Source organism: Sarcophilus harrisii, chromosome 2 (genome assembly GCF_902635505.1).
Source record: "Sarcophilus harrisii chromosome 2, mSarHar1.11, whole genome shotgun sequence".
NCBI lineage: Eukaryota > Metazoa > Chordata > Mammalia > Dasyuromorphia > Dasyuridae > Sarcophilus > Sarcophilus harrisii.
The window spans coordinates 527,556,692-527,576,119 of NC_045427.1; the positions used below are offsets into that span (position 1 = coordinate 527,556,692).

General features: G+C 34.8%; 1 protein-coding gene across 3 annotated transcripts in view; it reads left to right on the top strand.

Moving 5' to 3' along the window:
• The window catches only part of OTUD7A (OTU deubiquitinase 7A), a 292,841-nt gene that overhangs the window by 198,176 nt on the left and 75,237 nt on the right, over positions 1–19,428 (top strand). For all 3 annotated transcript variants that reach the window (XM_031955458.1, XM_031955459.1, XM_031955457.1), the window contains 2 exons: positions 12,464–12,565; positions 17,451–17,578. In XM_031955458.1, the coding sequence (XP_031811318.1) occupies positions 12,464–12,565; positions 17,451–17,578 (230 nt within the window). The remainder of the gene's footprint in view (positions 1–12,463; positions 12,566–17,450; positions 17,579–19,428) is intronic.

The window sequence follows — 19,428 nt, forward strand, 5'->3', positions numbered from 1 at the left end:
TTATTATTATGAAAATAGTTTTGATCTCATAGACCCCCAAAAGGATGCCAGAATCTCCAGGAGGACCTAGATCATACTTTGAAAAACACCACAGTAGAAGATCCTGAAGACTAAGCTGTCTGAACCTCAAAAAATCTAGCGAGAGACCCTTGGGAGTTTGAGGTCCAAGAGATCTAAGGAGCAGGGTTACCCACTCCAAATAAAAGCAGACAAGAGTACACATAATAACCCTGCCACAAAGTCCTAATTTAAGAGTTAAAACTGCAGAAGATGAATGATTAAAAGTTGATGAGTATTAAAAATTGCTCCAGGTCTCTCTCCTCTGCCTCCCCTCCTTCTGTCTTTCCCTTCCTTCCTTCCTTCTTCCCTTTTTCCCTTCTCCCCTTATCTCTCTCTTTCTCTGTGTGTGTCTCAGTCTCTCTCTGTGTCTGTCTGTCTGTTTGTTTCTGTCTCTCTCTCACACACATACACACAGAAGAAAGAATAACTTTGTAACTGCTATCAGGAGAATCTCAAATATGTATTCTTCACAAAGACTATATAATTAGAAGAAATGTAGCAAGATTTAAAAAAAAGAAATACAAGATCTAGGAGAAAGAATTGTAAGGAAAATAAATATCTTAGAAGAGAAGGTGGTAAGCCTAATAGCGTAGATAAAATAGGCATCAGTAGCCATGAGAAAACAAGAAATACTTAAACAAAATCAAAAGATTGAAAAAAATAGAAGAAAATGTAAGATAATTGATATCAAAAAACAACTCACCTAACCACTACATAATTCCCAATCTCTCTATTGTTTGTCCGCCTGGACTTTTTGTTTCTTTCACAGGCTAATTGTACACTATTTCAAAGTTCGATTCTTCTTGTGCAGCAAAATATTATAGACAAGTATACATATATTGTATTTAACATATACTTTAACATATTTGACATGTATTGGTCAGTCTGCCATCTGGGGGAAGGGGTGAAGAGAAAGAGGGGAAAAATTGGAATAAAATATTTTGCAACTGTCAATGCTGAAAAATTACCCAAATCTATTAGAACCAGAAATTAAAGTAAAAATAAAAAGAATTCATCAGCAAGATCCTAAAAAAAAAACCCAACAGGGATGTCATAGCCAAAATTCAGAGCTCCCACATCAAAGCAAAAAAAAATATTATAAGCATCCAGAAAGGAGGCCAAATACCAAGGAACCACAGTCAGGATACATAAGACCCAGGAGCTTCTACTAAAAAATTAGAAGAGATCTTTGAATATAATGTTCCAAAAGGCAAAATAAAGGATTAAAACTTAAAATAACATATCTGTGAAGCTAAATAATTCCATAGGGTATTTTTTAAATAGATTCTTAATGGAGAATAGAGTTCACAAGCATTCAAATAGGAATCTAGAGAGAAATCTAGAAAGGCAAATTTATTTGAGCAGTTAGAAGTTGTATGATGATGTAATGCAAACATTATAACAAGAAGAGGAGAAACCAGTGTTCAGTCAGAACCCAGGATGTCTTCAAAGAGTATTGAGAGAATAAAATAAGAAAAAAGAGATGGAGGTAGATGAGTTCTGTTGTGGGAATTTAAAAAATTATTATTTAAAGAACTGGCAGGAAAGAAGTAAACATCTTTTTGTATAAAGGAGAAAGGAGGGTGGAACTTACCACTTTTTATAATTGGAGGATATGAGAAGAATATATGAACACAGAGATAAGTGAATATCAGATGAATCTTTTTCTTACCTGAAACAAAGAGTATTGAGCACACATATTTATAAATATCTCTTCCACGTCATGGGGGTTAGGGGCCCAGCACCCCCACAATCTGGAAAATCTGTGCAAATTTTTTTTGCCCTTTCTTTGTACCAGAGAGGTCTGAATTCTTTTCTTTTTTCTTTCATGGAATATTTACAGTATCTTATTGTAAAATTTGAGTTAAATATTTGGTCATAGATTTGTGTTGTCTGCTGGTCACATGTCTATATTTGTATCTTCCACCCAAATTCCCCATTTAATTTCTTATGCCAAACCAAGATATATCAAAACCAAATGGGAAAAGTTGTCATGATGTAGAATGGATAACTGTACATTCAAACAATTTGGTACACAAATACATCAGACTAAAGAGGTAAATAAGTTGGGATAGGAGGAGAAGAACTTAACAGGGAGGATATTACTAGGGAGAGAATAACCCTTCCCACCTCATGTGATAATTGTGAGAAGCATAATAGATAATGTATACCAAGAACATTATAAATATAAAATACTATGCAAAGGTGAAATATTACTATGTAAATTTTTAAAATTCCAGTGAAAAGAAATGGAGTCAGCATTCTATTTTTTAGGCTGTAACCTAAATAGAGAATAGTTTCAACCATCACTATCGAACAATAGCATACAAACCTTCTCCCTCTGAATTGCTTCATTATAGTTATTAAGATATTTACTTACAGTGGTATTATTTTATAAGATAATGATTGTAAAGCACTTAGCACAGTACTAGAACATAATTATGCTATATAAATGATAGTTATTATTATTTCATCAAAGTTTTAATAAATTTTGAGTTTTATAAAGTGCTTTACATATTTATTTCATTTGATAATTACTACCATTTTATGTACTATATTATCACTATTTTATAGATGAGGTAAGTGGTATTGTAAGGTTAAGTTACATGACCAGGATAGGACAACTTATAAATGTGTTAGACAGGATTCAAATTCAGATTCTCCTACCTCCAAGTCCAATGCTCCCTTTTATTACCACTTAACTACTCCCAAATTCAGGAAGAGCTTTTATTTGCATCACTGTTTGTGGCCAAACCATTTACATCACATTTTCATTTAAGATAAGCCTCACAGCAAATGATGTCATAATAAGTGTATTTTACAAAGAAGGAAACTGAGACTCAGGTGTTAAGTCACTTGCTCAGGGTCACACAGCTAACTACTAAGTGCCAATCCCTCTAACCCCAAATCCAGTGATTTGTTGTTGCTTTTTTCCCAGTAGATCACAGTGTCTCAGAATTATCTGTTCTATCCTAGACATTACAACAATAAAGCAATTTAAAAATCCTTGGGTCAGGGTTTCTGAGTCTGGACATAATATAAACCTAGCATCATACTGTCCTCAGGCACATCAGAACTTTCTGTCCATATCAATTACTTCAAGTGGTGGTTTGTTCCATCATCATCTTTACTGGGATTTGTATTCTGAACACTGGGCTCATTCTGTTCTATGACTGAAGTATTTATGCACAAAGTCCTCAGATAAATACTTTTGGCTGTGTGATTTTAGTTGTATGTGCCTTTCAAGGGCAGACCATCAGTGATGGATCACCTCTGAGACCTCCCTGGGAAATGAATTGAATATCAACATACCAAATAAAAAATGGGGTTTCTACTTGTAAGTCCTTTAGCTGAAGGGCAGGTGCTGTCATGCACACCATGGCAAGGTTTTGAAAAAACAAAAAAGTATTGGGTTGAAAGATTCACTTGGCTATGCCAGGGTGGAATAGATCGGCATCTGTTTGATCTGTCTCCATAATTACTTGACACTTCATTTTATGAGCATAGCAAAGGCCAAGAAACAAGTGTATCACTTCACTGGGTGTTCCATTGCTCACAACGTACTCTCTTTGGCAATTATCAGGCTGTTTTAGGGTATTCCTCTTCAGTGGAGAGGGCAAGAAAATATTGAGTTGACATTCTGAACAGTCGCCTTCACCATGGTCAAGCAAAACATGTGGAGATCAGCATTTAATACCAGGGTGACCAAAATGATTAAACAGATCATAAAGAAATTAGATTCTTCCCTTCATGGTAGGACAATTCAGCCAATGATAAAATAACCTGATGGTTATTTTAAAACAAGAAAGAAAAAGAAAGGAAGGAAGGAAGGAAGAAAAAAAAAGAATTGTAATATCTAAAGCAGTTTCCACATGACTGAAATTAACAAAAGTCAAGAATGGAAAAAGTAAAACTAAAAACAAAAAATATTGTGGAATAGCTCCTCTCCTCCCAAAAATGTATTTGCTTGGATTTGATATTTTTTTAGCCAAATTAAAACAAATTAATTTATATGCTTAGAAATAGCTTAGGGTAAAATGCCTCCTTTCATGCATGTTTTTGTTGAAGTTTGCATCTAATACACATTAAGTTCTTAAATGATAGTCAAAAATGAAATGTATATGGAAGGGAAGGAGAAAAGGAAGGAAAGAAAGAAAAAGGAAGGAAGAAAAGAAAGAAGGAAATAAAGTAAGAAGAAAGGAGGTAGGAAGGGAAGAAGAAGGAAGGAGAAAAGAAAGAAGGAAGCAAAAAAGAAAGAAAAGAAGGAAAGACAGAGGAAGCAAGGAAAAGAAGGAGGGAAGGAAGAAAGGTAAAAGAAAGAGGAAGAGAAGGCAACAGTAAAGAAGGAAGGAAAGAGAAAGAAGGGAATGAGGAAAGGAAGAAAGATGGGAGGGTAGAGAGAAAGGAAGGAGGAAGGGAGAGAGAAAGGGAGGGAAAGAGAGGAAAGAAGGAATTCTAAATCATTTTAGAATACATGTCTGAACATTTTATTTCTGATCACTATTCTGAACAGGCATACTGATTTGACATTCTCCTTAGTTTCCATATGCCTTGTTGTCCTCATCTATAATGAAACGAAATAATATATGTCACTACACAATGCCTTGGATATTAGGCAACATTGAGGAATGGGCTGTTCCACAGAAATGAATTTTACAGATAATTTAAGCTTACCTTTTAAACATTCAGCATGTGTATATGCACACAAATGTACATATCTATATGTATCTAAATCTGTATTTAGCTATTTGGGAATTAAATATTTCTTTTTAAAATGCATCATATACTTTTTTGTATTATGCTTTTTTATTTTTAATACCTTTTTATTTACAAGTCATATGCATGGGTAATTTTACAGCATTGACAATTGTCAAATCTTTTGTTCCAATTTTTTCCCTCCTTCCTCCCGCTCCCTCCCCTAGATGGCAGGATGACCAATACATGTTAAATATATTAAAAGTATAAATTAAATACAAAATAAGTATTCACATCATATACTTTTAAGATTTCTTAACCAGATGATCTTGTATCCTTTGTTCTTTATTATTATAATTATTATTATAGCTTTTTATTGACAGAACACATGCATGGGTAATTTTTCAACATTGACCCTTGCAAAAATTTCTGTTCCAACTTTTCCCTTCCTTCCCTCCACCCACTCCTCTAGATGGCAAGCAGTCTCATACATGTTAAACATGTGAAAGTGTATCTTAAATATAATATATGTGTTCATATTTGTACAGGTCTCTTGTTGCACAAGAAAAATCAGATTTAGAAAGGTAAAAATAACCTGGGAAGAAAAACAAAAAATGCAAGCAAACAAAACAGAAAAAATGTAAATGCTATGTTGTTATCCTTTGTTCTTAAGGTTCATTATGAACCTCAGATATTCTACTATGATGCTTCCATGTCCCTATGCTAAAATCCTCCAAACTGTTGGATTTTTTGGTTTTTTTTTTTTTCATTCTTCTCCTGGGAGAAGTCAGAAGCTCCAACTTCTTTGCTGAAGAGTTGTGAGCTATCACTTCTGCAATTGTATATTCTACTGCCTATCTTAAGGGGAATATTAAATCAGAGTGTGAACTGATTGAGAACTATATGTAAAATAAGAGTAAATAGAGATTGATTCTTCTACAGGTGAAATACACATTTATACCTTATGATATCCAATTTTCATATTTTTTGCTCATTTTCTTAATTTCTAATTTTATTCCAAGTAGTCAAGGCCATCAGTAAAAATTCTAATCCATATTAGTAATTTTCAGAGGAACAAGATATTGGATTTGTTTTTGAAGACCACCTGCTTTGTACCTTGTAACATCTATATTCTAATGTCTTTATCTGGTATTGATGCAATGTTTCACCATTTATTTTGTTAGTTGACAGCAACCAAATGCCTGGGGGGAAAACAGGAACGGTCTTCTTAGAGCCAGTACTCAAAGTCAACAGAAAAAAAAAAAAAGGAAAGAAAGAAAGAAAAAAGAAAAAGTGATAGCCTTCTTTTCTTTTTTACTCTACAATCTCTCTTACCAAAGTAATATGAAACATTTCTCAAGACCACATTTCTTCCGTCCATTTATTCTTCCCATTGACTTCACCTGAATGGAAAGAATAATGGTACGGGAAATTCTCTCTTGGTTTTCTCTAGATTAAGTGACTCTGATTAGGAATCTGTAGCAGAGATGATTAGCGAGTCTTCAGGAGACTGACTTTAAATGAGGGAGTAATCATGAGCCCCATTTAGAATCAGACTCATTATCTAGTCTATAAAATGACCAAGTAGAGATTGTCAGCCAGGACAGATAAATTTGAAGCTAAGGACAGATTTCATGCATGTTACATAAGTGGGCAGAGGGGAAGTGCACAAAAAACCCAGAGACTTTGATCCAGTGACCAACTATGACACAGGGACCAATTGATTATTACCTGCCAAGACATTTTGTTTTCACCTAGTATGGTGGTATAATAAGTGATTAAAGGTTGAGAAACATACCTTTGAGGTGCTCTAGAGAAAGAATGGGAAATAGGAAACATTCTAAGTCATTTTCTGCTGTGACTGTGATTTGGCAAAAAAGGTGGCAATATGATATAAAATCTCAGAAAAGTAAAAGAAATAGAAAAGGGGGGAGAGTTTAAAAGAAGTCGTAAATATGAAAATGAAAAAAATGGTAATTCCCAGAGTTCTCTGGAATTAGTTCTGAAATCTACTTCTTACATTTTTGTGTATATCTGGATTTTTGGCCTAAATAGTTATTATCAAGATGTGTCTCTTAAAGATCAACCAAATAGTTTTTGTGATTTATCCTCAGACAAGAAGGAAATGCTGAGCTATCACACTGCATTTTAATGATGTGATTATGGACTGAGGATTGAGGACTAATTTTCACATACTTGAGCACCATTGTAATGGCCATTCAACCCTGAGATATTTAATGAGATCAGGCTTCCTTACAATAAGGTTCCAGGGCATGCTACTTTATTAGTCAGTAAATAAGAATTTTTTAAATACTATGTACTATATTTATGTATTGTTAAAAGAAAGGCCAAAAAAAAAAAAAGGCAAAGACATGTCTCAGGCTCAGATTATTCTATCTCTTCTTCAGATTGGGTCAATCAACATGCCCTTACAGGCAGAGTTAAAAGGAATTCTAATAATTCCATGGTTTCCAGTATAATTCTGAATTTAATTAGACTTGGGGCATTATTCTGAGCACTCCTGAAAAGCCACAAAGTGAATTACATGAGTTACAACTCAATGATTCCTCTCAACTCCAATTCTTTTTACTATTGAGCAAGATTCCTTTCCTGAAGAAAACAGAGTATCCCTTTTAATGCCTATCTGAGGAAAACAAGAAAGGGTACAGCAACTTACACCATTCTCTTACCTTTAAAGAACTCAATTTCTCACGAGTATATATGGAATTTTGAAGCACTTCTGAAAATCATTAGCTATGTGCTACATTCTTGTAATTGGTCACATGCTTAAAAAGGGAGCATCTAGATTTTCTTTGCTCCCAGAAAGAATCAGATTGATTCCAGTCTTACCAATACTCCTTTATGTTCAACTAACAAATATATGAATATAGGAAGGATGCTCTCATTAGCATGTGTACATCCATCCACTACTTATAAATCATAGATCCACAACCTGTTTATAACCTATCAGACGAATTCTAGAGAACTGCCTGAGGCACATAGAGGTTAAAAGTTAAAGACTTGAGATCCAGTACCAGGGCAAGATTTAGAATTTTGACCCAGGTATTCCTGATCTCTTTCTACACTGCCTCTAACACAATTATCTGAAACGAAATTATATCTAATTTTATTCACTTAACCATCTCATATTCACTGTCATCATTATAAGCAAGGAACTATTATGGACATTTTAAAAGTATAAGATCCAGCTCCAGCTCCCTGGAGAAGTTTATAATTCTATAAGGGAAATGAGACAGAACTATCTACAAAATGAGGCAATTTGTGATATGCCTGTCATATGAGTTGCAGAAAGTATTATAGATTACAAGATAATAGATCATGAGCAGAGTGATAGGAAGAGAAGATATTATTCCATTAAGATTTATATACTTAAGATAGCATGCAATGATGTGACAGTGTAATATTATGAAAATGGCACTAGAATACATGTCAAAACTTCTGCCTGGCTGTACTACTGATTGAGTGCAAAATCACTTAAATTGTCTAAGCCTCAGTTTCCCCATGTTTTAATTGAGATAATAATACAGCTTCACAGAGGCTTCAATGAGAGACTTTAAAATGAAGTGTTTTAAAATTTGTAAAGTGCCTCTAGAAACTACGTAGAAAAGGAAACCCAAAATAGATACTATAGAAACTTTAATTCCATGAGAAATAAACTTTTTCATAATCTGACTCTACCCTATGCTGGAAGTTAATTATACATTATTTTAGCATGATAATAGAAATAATAAATAATAGAATTTACATAATGTTTTAAGATTTGCAAGCACTTTTAAAATTTATCTTATTTGATCCTCTGAATAAATTTCTGAAGTGACATTACTTTGTCCATTTTATAGATGAGAAAACTCAGGAAAATGGACTAAATGACTTGCCTGTGGTCACACAAGTAGTAAATATCTGAGACTAGATTTTGCTCCGGTCTTCCTGACTCCAGCCCCAGTTCTATATTCATCATGCCATCTGGCTGTATCTACTCTATGTACCAGCTAAATTGGGTTACTTACTCCCTATGCACAATATTTCATCTCTTGCCAGTGTCCTTGAGTCAACCCTCCACATCTGCCCTAACCCAATGACTGGAATTCTCTCTGTTCTCACTAAGGTCTCTTCAGGAGCAAAACCTGTGACAAAATAGAAGCTAATAAATGTTTGTGATTAAGCTGGGGAGAAAAAAAGGGAAAATTGTAAATTGCCTTATGATGAATATAAAGAATTGTTATTCTGTAGGCATCCATCAAAGACCCAAAATCTTTTCTGAGGGAGAATAAATTTCTTGTATCTCCTGAAAAGTTTAAGATTCCAAGAGAAGGAAGAAGGCATTAATTGCTTAATAGAAATACATATATAGATATAAACTTTTTATGGTAGTGATATCTGTTCCACAGCAACTCAGTTTCCTCTCCAGTAAAATGAGAGATGGGCTGTGTGGAGAGGTGAGGATCTATAATTTAGTGGAGAAGAACTGGGAGAAGGAAGGAGGAAGGAAGAGTTGATTTTTGGTATAAGAATTAGAATCACAGGTCATTTGAAGGAGAGCACAGGATAGAGAAATCGAGTAAGCTTGACAATATAAAGCTGAGCTCAGTAGAGAAATGTCATGGATCTACACAGAGAGGAATACAGTGTTAATGTGAGAGAATCCAATAGCATATTTCTCTTCAATGGATTCTGCCCTCATTGAAATCAATAGAACTATCAACAGACATTTATTAAGCACCTGCCACCTCCCAGGCCCTGTATTAACAACAGGAATACAATGACAACAGTGAGGTGGCCTTCAAAGAGTTTATATTCTACTAGGATAAGGATTCTTAAGATTTTTTGGAATATGGACCCTTTGGGTAAAGTTTATACAGCTCTCAGAATAGTGTTTTTGAATGCATAAAATAACAAAGGACTATAAAGGAAAGCAATTTTACTGAAATATAATATCAAAATATATAATTTTTAAGTTCACATACCCTAGGTTAAAGACGTCTTATAGGGGAATGCAACACAGATACACAAAATGAGAGGATTATGATTCTCATTTTTAAAAGTCTATTTATTTCCATGAACATTTAGTGTGTTAACATATTACCAAGTTCAGTCACTAAAAGAACAAGAATTTTGAAAAATCCAATGAATACATAATAGGGGAGGAAAATGGATATGCAGAAACATAATGTTTGCATGCTTACAAACAGCCATCAGATCGAGTTTAAAAGAATCCTATTTTTCCTTCTCTTCCATGTATCACCACAATGATAAATAACTCCCCCAAGGATACGGAGCCACAAAGCTACATAGGAAAGGAACCATTGGACTCTTAGTCCCCACTCCCTGAAACATTTCTCCAGGCTCAAACAGATGACCCAATTTGACACTGTAGCTGGGCACAGTTTTTGAATTTTAAAAATAGCATATACATTGACATACCCACAGGCTGCAGACTTCTCAACTTGCCCACACAGCATCCAGTATTAGGACATTTGTTAGTTATGAGCTCCCTCTTGCGTAGATATTTTTAGTTTAGAAGGCCTCAACCTCCTTCCTGAGTTGCAAAAAGCCACAGCCTTCATCTGCCTGAAGAATTGAATATGTAGAATTTTATTTGAATTCGTAGAATTTACCATTCTTAAAACAAAAAATTCCAGCATCAAAAGTACTTCAGTGGTTAAGGCTGGCAATGAAAGGAACTTCAACTTTGGGATGGTAGCTTTTGACTCAGCAACACTATATTCCACCACCCAGCAGCAAACTCTGAGCATGTATGCACACTAGCCCAAGGTTAGCTTTGGTTGCTTAAGTCTTTCCTTGTTAGTAGGCAATCTGAGTGTCATCATCTGGGAACACACAAGCCTCGGTCTTCTACTTTAAATGGCAACCCAGTTTTAGCTTCTTCCAGCCTGGATTATTATTTTTAAAAATGTTCTGCAAAAGGCAGGTGACAGGTTGTTATTTCACAGCCTGAAGACAGAAAAGTTGCTAAAAATTATCACATGTTATTTCCAATTATGCATTTCCCAAAGGCCATTTCAGTAACACTTTAAATCAAGGTTCTGAAATGCACATTTAATTTCAATTCAGTAAGACCTGTTATGAATTATGAGAAGGTATCAACAGATTATCAGAAATGTGGTAAAGATTATCAGCTACTTGGCAAAACATATGTATGACTATTTCACCCATCGATGTCAATCTTTAGCAAATGTTTTAATTTGTAGTTAATGGGACAAGAATTTTGTATTAAAATTTTTATTAGTAGTACATATTGAGTCTTACCAAGAAATGCCATAGAGTAACCAGATATCTAATACACCAAATGCACTGGTGAAATTTTATACATTAATTTTAATTATTACAACAACTTAATAGACAATAACTGTTTAATTCATTCTAAATTAAATTTGCTTTGGAGAGTCTTTATTTTCTTTAACCATAACCCATTGTCCTCCTTTACATATTTTCACAACTTCTTTCCAATATTCTAAAAATGATAACATCTTTCTTATTTTTAACAAAATATATAAAAATGATAAATGGCATATGGGTAAATAAATAAGCAAATTAGGTATGTGCTCCTGTTGTTTCTGATCTCATTAAAGTTTATATCTTTATATCAAAAAAAGAAAATCAAGAACAAGTTGTTTTTAATGTTTCTGAAGGTATTTAACTACTGATTATTGACTGAATTGTTATTCACAAAATGAAACATTGGAAAAACTGACTGCTAAATTTTATTACCCAAATCAAAAATATGCAATCATTGATAGTGATTTTCTGTTATATTTTTCTTTACTTGCATTGAGATATTTAAAAATATCTATGTTAACATACTACTCTTAACAATATTTGATATTACATAAGATATAGAATAAATTGTAATTTTGGCCTACCGATAAAGATACCTCAGAATAGCTGAATTTTAAATTTAGAAACCATCTAGAACCACACTTCCTTTTTATAGAAGATGTAACCAAGTCTGAGAGGTTTTATAACATTCAATTATAAAAAATTATATGAAAATAATCATTTCCAAATATTTTGTTTGGCGAGAAACCTTTTTGAAGACTCCTTTTTTTCAGTCACTTTTCAGATATTTTCTGTTAACTATCATAATTTATTGATAGGAGAAGCTGAGAATCAAAGATGATACGCCCACTTTCAAGTGGAAAACTAAAGCAAAGCAGAACTTCATGATGGACCTCAAGTAAAAGTAGTAATATTTTTAAGAGATTTGCCCTGGAACAGACTTTTATAAATAAATTATGTGCTAACTTAAAAATGAATAAGAAAAATTAGGATTAAAAATAGCATTCAGAAATAAAAAAATACAAACAAAACACTTCCGAGTTAATAAGGAATATTGTTTTGGTTCCAAAAAAAACCATTTTGAGTTACTGATTAAATGACTGAGAATCGCAGGGTGGAAGAGAAGTTGACTCAAATTTTCCTAACCTTTTTGCTTATTGCAAGTTAGATTTAGCTCATCCTTTTCATAAAGAGAAAAAAAAATTAAATTTTACTTTAAAAGTTTGGAAAAGTCCTAAAATCATAAAGCAAAATTCTTTTTATGAAATTTTTAATTATTCAATACCTATCAGTTAGCTTTGACATCGTAGATGAAGTATGAACCATACTAACATCACAACGGCTGCTTCTTGGAATTTACATTGTCAGTAAAGTTAAGTTTCTGTTTCAGGTCGTCTGAACTGGTGGTCAACAGTGTGTACGAGCTGCAAGCGTCTTCTTCCATTGGCAACAACAGGGGATGGAAACTGCCTCTTACATGCTGCCTCACTAGGTAAGTCCAGCCACAAGCAAAGATCTGTAGATTTCCTAAATATTCCAGCCTCTTTATCAAAAGAAAAGATTATACAAATCAATAAAGATTTAAGAGAAGTCTACAAGGCTCTAGATACCAGTCTGATGAGTTGTTAAAGGTGCCTCTCACTTCTGTGTTCTCCAATTCATCTTTAATGCAGTTGCCAAAATAATTTCCTTAAAGGCATAGACTTGACCATGTTCTGTTGAGTAAAAATAAAAATCAATAACTCCCTACTGCCTCTAAGGTAAAAACACAAATACTCTCAATATTCCCAGCCTTCATAATCTGGCTCCAACCTACCTCTCTGAACTTTTTTTTTTTCCCAATATTTATTATTTATTTATTTTTAATATTTAAAATTTTGAGTTTCAAGATTGTCTCTCTCCCTCCCACCTTTCCCCCACCTAATGAGGAAGGAAACAATTTGATAACAGTTATACATGTGAAATCATGCAAAATATATGTCCATATTACACAAAAAACAAGAAAATTATATTTCAACTTGCTCTCAGCATTCTTACTTCTATCCCTGGAAGTGGATAGTATTTTTTCATCATAGTTTCTTTGAAATCGTCTTAGATCATGATCAGAGTAGTCAAGTCTACAGTTGATCATTACAATGTTATTACTATGCACAATGATCTTCTAGTTCTTCTTAATGTTCACATATGTTTTCTTGTATTTTTTTCTGAAACTACCCCATCTCATCATTTGTTATAGCACAATAGTATTCCATCACAATCATATAACACAACTTGTTCAATCATTCGCTAATTGATGAGCATCCCTTTGATATCCAATTCTTTGCCATTGACAACTAATTAATATTCCTATTTTCCCTCATATCTTCCAGCATTTTTCATCTCTGACAGGTGTATGATGGTATGCCAAAGTCACTTTAGCTTGCATTTCTCTAATCAATAGTGATTTAGAACACCTTTTTTCATATGATTTGAGATAGCTTTGATATCTTCTTCTGAAAACTATTATTCAAATACTTTGAGTATTTATCAGTTATGGAATGACTCTTATTTTTATAAACATGATTCAGGTCCCTATATAGTTGAAAAATGAGGCCTTTGCCACAGAAACTTGCAGCAAAATTTTTCGACATTAGTTCACTATGTGCCGTGCCTTTTAGCAAACTGTAGTTTCTCTGATTATCTTTTTTTCAATCAGGTCTAATTTTTTATTTTATTTTGTCTGAGATCATAATTGACTCCCTTGCCCTCTTCACTTCAACTGAAGCATAATAAACTCTGCTCTAGCCTTTCACTTTGATTCTTTGTGGGTTCTTCTGTCCCAAATGTGTCTCTTGTACACAATATATTTTAGATTCTGGCTTCCTAGTCATTCTGCTATCTGCTTCTCTTCTATGAATTAGCTCATCCCAGTCACATTCAATCATGATCCCTAACTATACATTTTCCTCTGTTCATCCTTTGCTCTTTCTTTTTATTCTCAAAAGTATGCTTTGCTTCAGACTTCTGCCTCCTCCAGTCCTTTATCCTTCTTATAATCCCCCATATTTTTATCCCCTTCCTTTTCTGTATCCCTATTGGGATTCATTACCCAATTCCAATAAGAGTGAGGTTCAAACATTGTTCATCCATTTCCCCCTTTATTATAAAAATTTTTCCTTGCTTACTTCCTTTATGTGAGAAAATTTGTGCCTCATTCTACTTCTTCCTTACCCTTTCTTCCAATGTATCCCTTTTTCTCACCTTTCCATGTTTTTTCCAAGTCCACCCTAACATAGTCAACTCATATACTTACCTTGTGCTTATGGTGACTATTTCTAACTGCCATAATAGTGATAAAGTTCTTAGGAATTACATGTATTATCCTCCCCTATATGAATGTAAGTAATCTAACCTTATTGAGTTCCTTCTGATTCCTTTTTAATTTACCTTTTTATGCTTCTCTTGAGTGTGCTGTTTGAATGTCAAATTTTCTATCCAACTTTGGTCTTTTCGTCAGGAATGCTTGGAAGTCCTCTTTTTCATAAAATATACATTGTTCCCCATGAACAGTTATACTCAATTTTTCTTGGTAAGTTATTATTGGTTATAGTCCTAGTTTCTTTGTTCTTCAGAATATCATATTCCAAGTGCTTTAAAGTAGAGGCTGCTAAATTTTTCATTATCCTGACTGTGATTCTATGACATCTAAATTGTTTATTTCTGGCTGCTTGCAATGTTTTCTCCTTGATCTGGAAGCTCTGAAATCTTGCTACAATAGCCTGGGAATTTTCATTTGGGGAATCTCTTTAGTACGTATTTGATAAATTCTTTCAATTTCTATTTTGCCCTCTGATCCTGGGATATCAGGGTAGTTTTTGGATCATGACTTTCCAGTTGTCCAATAATTTTTAAATTATCTCTCCATGTGCTATCTTCTAAGTCAGTTTTCCCAATGAGATATTTCATTTTTCTTCTATTTTTTAAAAAAATTCTTTTGATTTTGTTTTATTATTTCTTGAAGTCATTAGTCTCCACTTAGCCAATTCTAATTTTTAAAAAGTTATTTTCTTTAGTAAGTTTGTATATCTCCTTTTCCATTTGGCTCTGTCTGCTTTTGAAAGAGTTCTTTTCTTTAGCTAATTTTTGTTCCTTTTTTATCATTAGGCCAATTATGTTTTTAAGAGGATTTTTTCTTCAGTATTTTTTGTGCAATTTTCTTGCCTCACTCTCATTGCTTTCCCCAATCTTTTCACTACCACTTATCTCTTTCTTCAACTTTTCCAGGAAAACTTGGCCTTGCATCCAATTAGCATTTTCCTGTGAAGCTTTGCTTGTTGTTGCTTTCACATTGTTGTCTTCTTCTAGTGTTTGTTAATTTTCTCAGCTCATTTTTTTTTCTTTAAACTTTATATTACAGTTGAACTGTGTTCAACTGGAGGTGGGGAGGCACTGTGCCAAGCTTCAGATATTTTCAGGGCTAGTTTTGAGGCGGTGGCAAGTTTTCAGTGCTTCCAACATGGAATTATCCTGGGAGAATTTGGTCATTGCTCTCCTGGTCTATGCTCTGCTCTTTGCCCATAAAGGGCCCCTGTTCCCCTGCAGCTACAAGTATAGCATTCCCCTTGTCCCTGGAACTGGGGCCAGGGCCTCTGCTACCCTGTAAAGAATCACAAGCACTCCTCTCTGTCCTGGAACTGTGATTCAAAATTTGCTTATGGATAGTAGAATTGCCAGCCATCACCAGCTACACCCACTGTCAGAAAAACTCCTTCTACAATCTTTCCAACCAGTTACCAACCCTGTTAACATCTCTGTACCTGGAGCTTCAGAAAAGGCTGCTGCTAATTTTATGGCAGCATCCAAGGTCTACCACTAATATTCCTGCCCCACTCAAGGCCTGAGCCCACCCCAGAGTTAAAGATCTCGCCTATGGACCTCCTAAGTCGTGTTAGGCTAGGAAAATGTCTGCCTTGGACTTTTTGTTTGTTCAGCACTTCAAAAGTTGCTTTGGGGCATTATTTCAACGTTATTTGGAGGGGAATGCTTAGAAAAGTTCATCTGTATCCCAGCCTTATTATTTTTAAAAATTATGCTCTTATTCAAAAAATCCCAGGGAAACCATTCCAGAATCCAAGATGCTATCTTCTGATCCTATCCATTTGCATTGAATCTCCCCATGCCAAGAATGTACTTATTCTTCATCTTGGGTTTTCCAAATCTGCATCTTTCTTCAAGATTCTACTAATGTCCATTTTCCTTGTGAAATCTCTGACTTTTCCATCTTTACCTTTTAATGTTTTCTTCCTCTCCTCAAATTTTCCTGAAACGGTTTGTTTAGTTATATTCCTTTCCCCATCACTCATTACCTTATATTTGGATATAAATAATATATATATATATATGTATGTTTGTGTATACACAATATACTAATACACATACACATATACAAACACCCTACCTTGCATTGTGTTGATATGTATCTTACATGTTTACATGTTTCCTACATCAAATAGAAAATGTCAGTTCTTCAAAGAAAGTCACTTAACCTCAAGTGCCTAATTTCCTAGGATTAAATTCTGGGTCACAGACAAGTTAGAATTGCTGTGCCGTAGTTCCCTCTGCCAACAAAATCCTGGATTCTTTAGACATTATTCGTGGGTACTAAGGGTGAATCCAAGGCCTATTTCTCAGGGAATAACTGCTGCTACCTCAATACTCTAAATTTTTATGGCCTGAGATTGTTAGATTGAGACTTTGATGATTACTATGAAACCCCTTCCTAGGGACAAGCAGATAGTTGCCTATGGAAAACAGATACCCCTGTCTTTAGGACTCTAGACACCAGCAATGCTATTGATCAAAATTTTGCTGCAATGTGATTTTTCATTGGTAGTACTGGGAAATTTATTAGAGCACATGTCATTTGTTCAGTATTTCCAAAAGAGTCTCTTGTTATCCCCCATTGTTATCCCCCATTCCCCACCTCATGCATACACAACATGGATATTATTTCTAAACCTAAACCCACCATGTACTTGGTTCCTTCTGGTAAAGTTGCAATCAGCTAAGGACTAGTTGCCGGTGGATTCAGAGAGACTGTAGTGGTGATAGTTTTTGTTGTTGTTTTTTAAACTAGGCTATCAGTTTGCTTAAAAGGTCGCATTTTTCTTCATTAGTCTGTTTACACTAATGGGTTCCATTAGGAGAGCTTAGAAATAATGAAAGAGAATCATTAGCTAATGAGGAGAATTTGACAATTAATTAACAAAATTGTTTTTATCCCTGCAGAAATGGTTGGGTTGGGTATGATCTTAATAGCTTTTGCCGCCCCTTATTGTTTCCCTTTTTTCACTTCCCACTCTCTGTCCCTTCTTCATGAGTGTCCCTCTGCTCCCTAGGCATGTGGGGATTTCACGACCGGGACCTGGTTTTGCGGAAGGCTCTCTACACCATGATGCGGAGTGGAGCCGAAAGGGAGGCACTGAAACGGAGGTGGAGGTGGCAACAGACCCAGCAGAATAAGGAGGTTTGTACCCAGTGACTTGTTTTAAAACCCCCAGCCCTAATCTTGCCCTCCAGTCAGCCATGAGCGATGGCAAATTCGCATTTTCCTGACTGATGGCGGGGCTGGATGTAATGGAGCTCAGAATGTAGGCCCCAGGGGGTGGCCGTGGAAGTCGGTGTTCCATCTTCCTGGGTGCCAAGCTTAAATTGCTGCAGTAGATTATTAAAGCTTCGGTTTCAATGCACCAGGGAGAGAACATATTAAAACACCACAACAAAAATGTCAGGAGCAAGAAGAGCCTCTGGCAAAGGGAGGCAAATTTCAGGGTAGCCCTGCCAGATGCGCCAGAGTCCTTAGAAAGCAGTGGAGAAACCACTGGGAAGCACTATGGCATCGGAGACCTGCATCTCAGCTTTAACCTTGTTATTTGTACTAGAAAAGATGAATCTCAGCACTTTTTTTCTTACCTCTGTCCATCTAAAAGGATCCGAGTAACCAAATGGGTACAGAGCTGAAAGGGAAACTTGAATTCTTCTGACTATAGGTTGGGCAGTCAATTCTCAGGTCCAGAAGAGGTATTTGCATTTCGCCAATAATTTCTTCTAACGTCAGACACTTTGTCCACCTTCTCTATGCATCTTCTCCATAAGTGGAGTCCCACCCGTTTGGGCAGCCCTCAGGTTTTGTTTTCCTTCCTCTTGCTTTGTGATTGGGAACATCCCTGGGTAGTGTATAGGAATCATGATAAATTCTACTGTTCTCTCTAGATAGCATCTCCCTGAGTCACTATCCAAGAGTAACTAGTGGGGAGAGTCTTCCCCTAAAAAAATGAACTTAGGGTATTGCACTTAAAATTTCCCTACTTGTGAAGGTCCTTAGGGCACATACGCTAGAGAGCATTCTATCATCCTAGGAGAATTAATGTCTTCTTTGGGGACAACATTTTCACTTTTTGTGTTCTCCATGAACAAATTTAATTTTCTTTACAAGTGTGTATTAAGAATAATGTGACAGTGTAAAAAATGCTAAACTCAGTAGTTCTATTCTCAGAAAAACAAGTCCCAAATGTCAGTTCTGCCCTTTATTCATTGGATAAATTATGCAAGTGACTTAACTTCTCCAAAACTGAGAAGTTAATGAGGTATTTTCCTCTAAAAACGGGAATGATAATATTTCTATAGAGTTGTTGGAAGGAAAGCTTAAAACACTAGAAAATGAAATTTTTAAAAATTACTATCTTTATTATCACTGCTTTTGACTGGGCATAGCATTTTGAGGTCTAGAAAGAATGTCTGTGTATGTTTATATGCATGCATATGGCATAGTTAATTCTATCAATAATCACCAAGTTAATAAACCAAGTTTCTCATGACCCTTTTCAACTTAATGGGTTATTTGTTTAATTACCCTCATAAGATCTCTTGACACATCAAAAGAGAGCTTAAAAAATAACAATTAGCCTTATGAATAGAATAGTAATAAACACTTTTGCAAACTTCAAATAGCATAATTTACCCTCAGTGAAAAAAATCTGATTAAATATATTATTATTAATAACATTAATTATTAAATATATTATTATCTAGGAAATTTGCATAGAGAGAAGATATCAACAGGGGTCTTACCTCCTATATTTAGGATAACTTATGGGCTTTAGTCAATATACACGCATTATAACTGTGGTTGTTCAGTCATTTTCAGTAGTGTTCAATTCTTTGTTAACCCATTTAGGGTTTTCTTGGCAAAGATGCCAGAGTGCTTTGCTGTTTTCTTCTCCAGCTCACAGCTAATAAGTATCTAAGCACAGATTTGAACTTAGGAAGATGAGGCTTCCTAATTCCAGACCTGCCATTCTATTCACTCTGCTATGA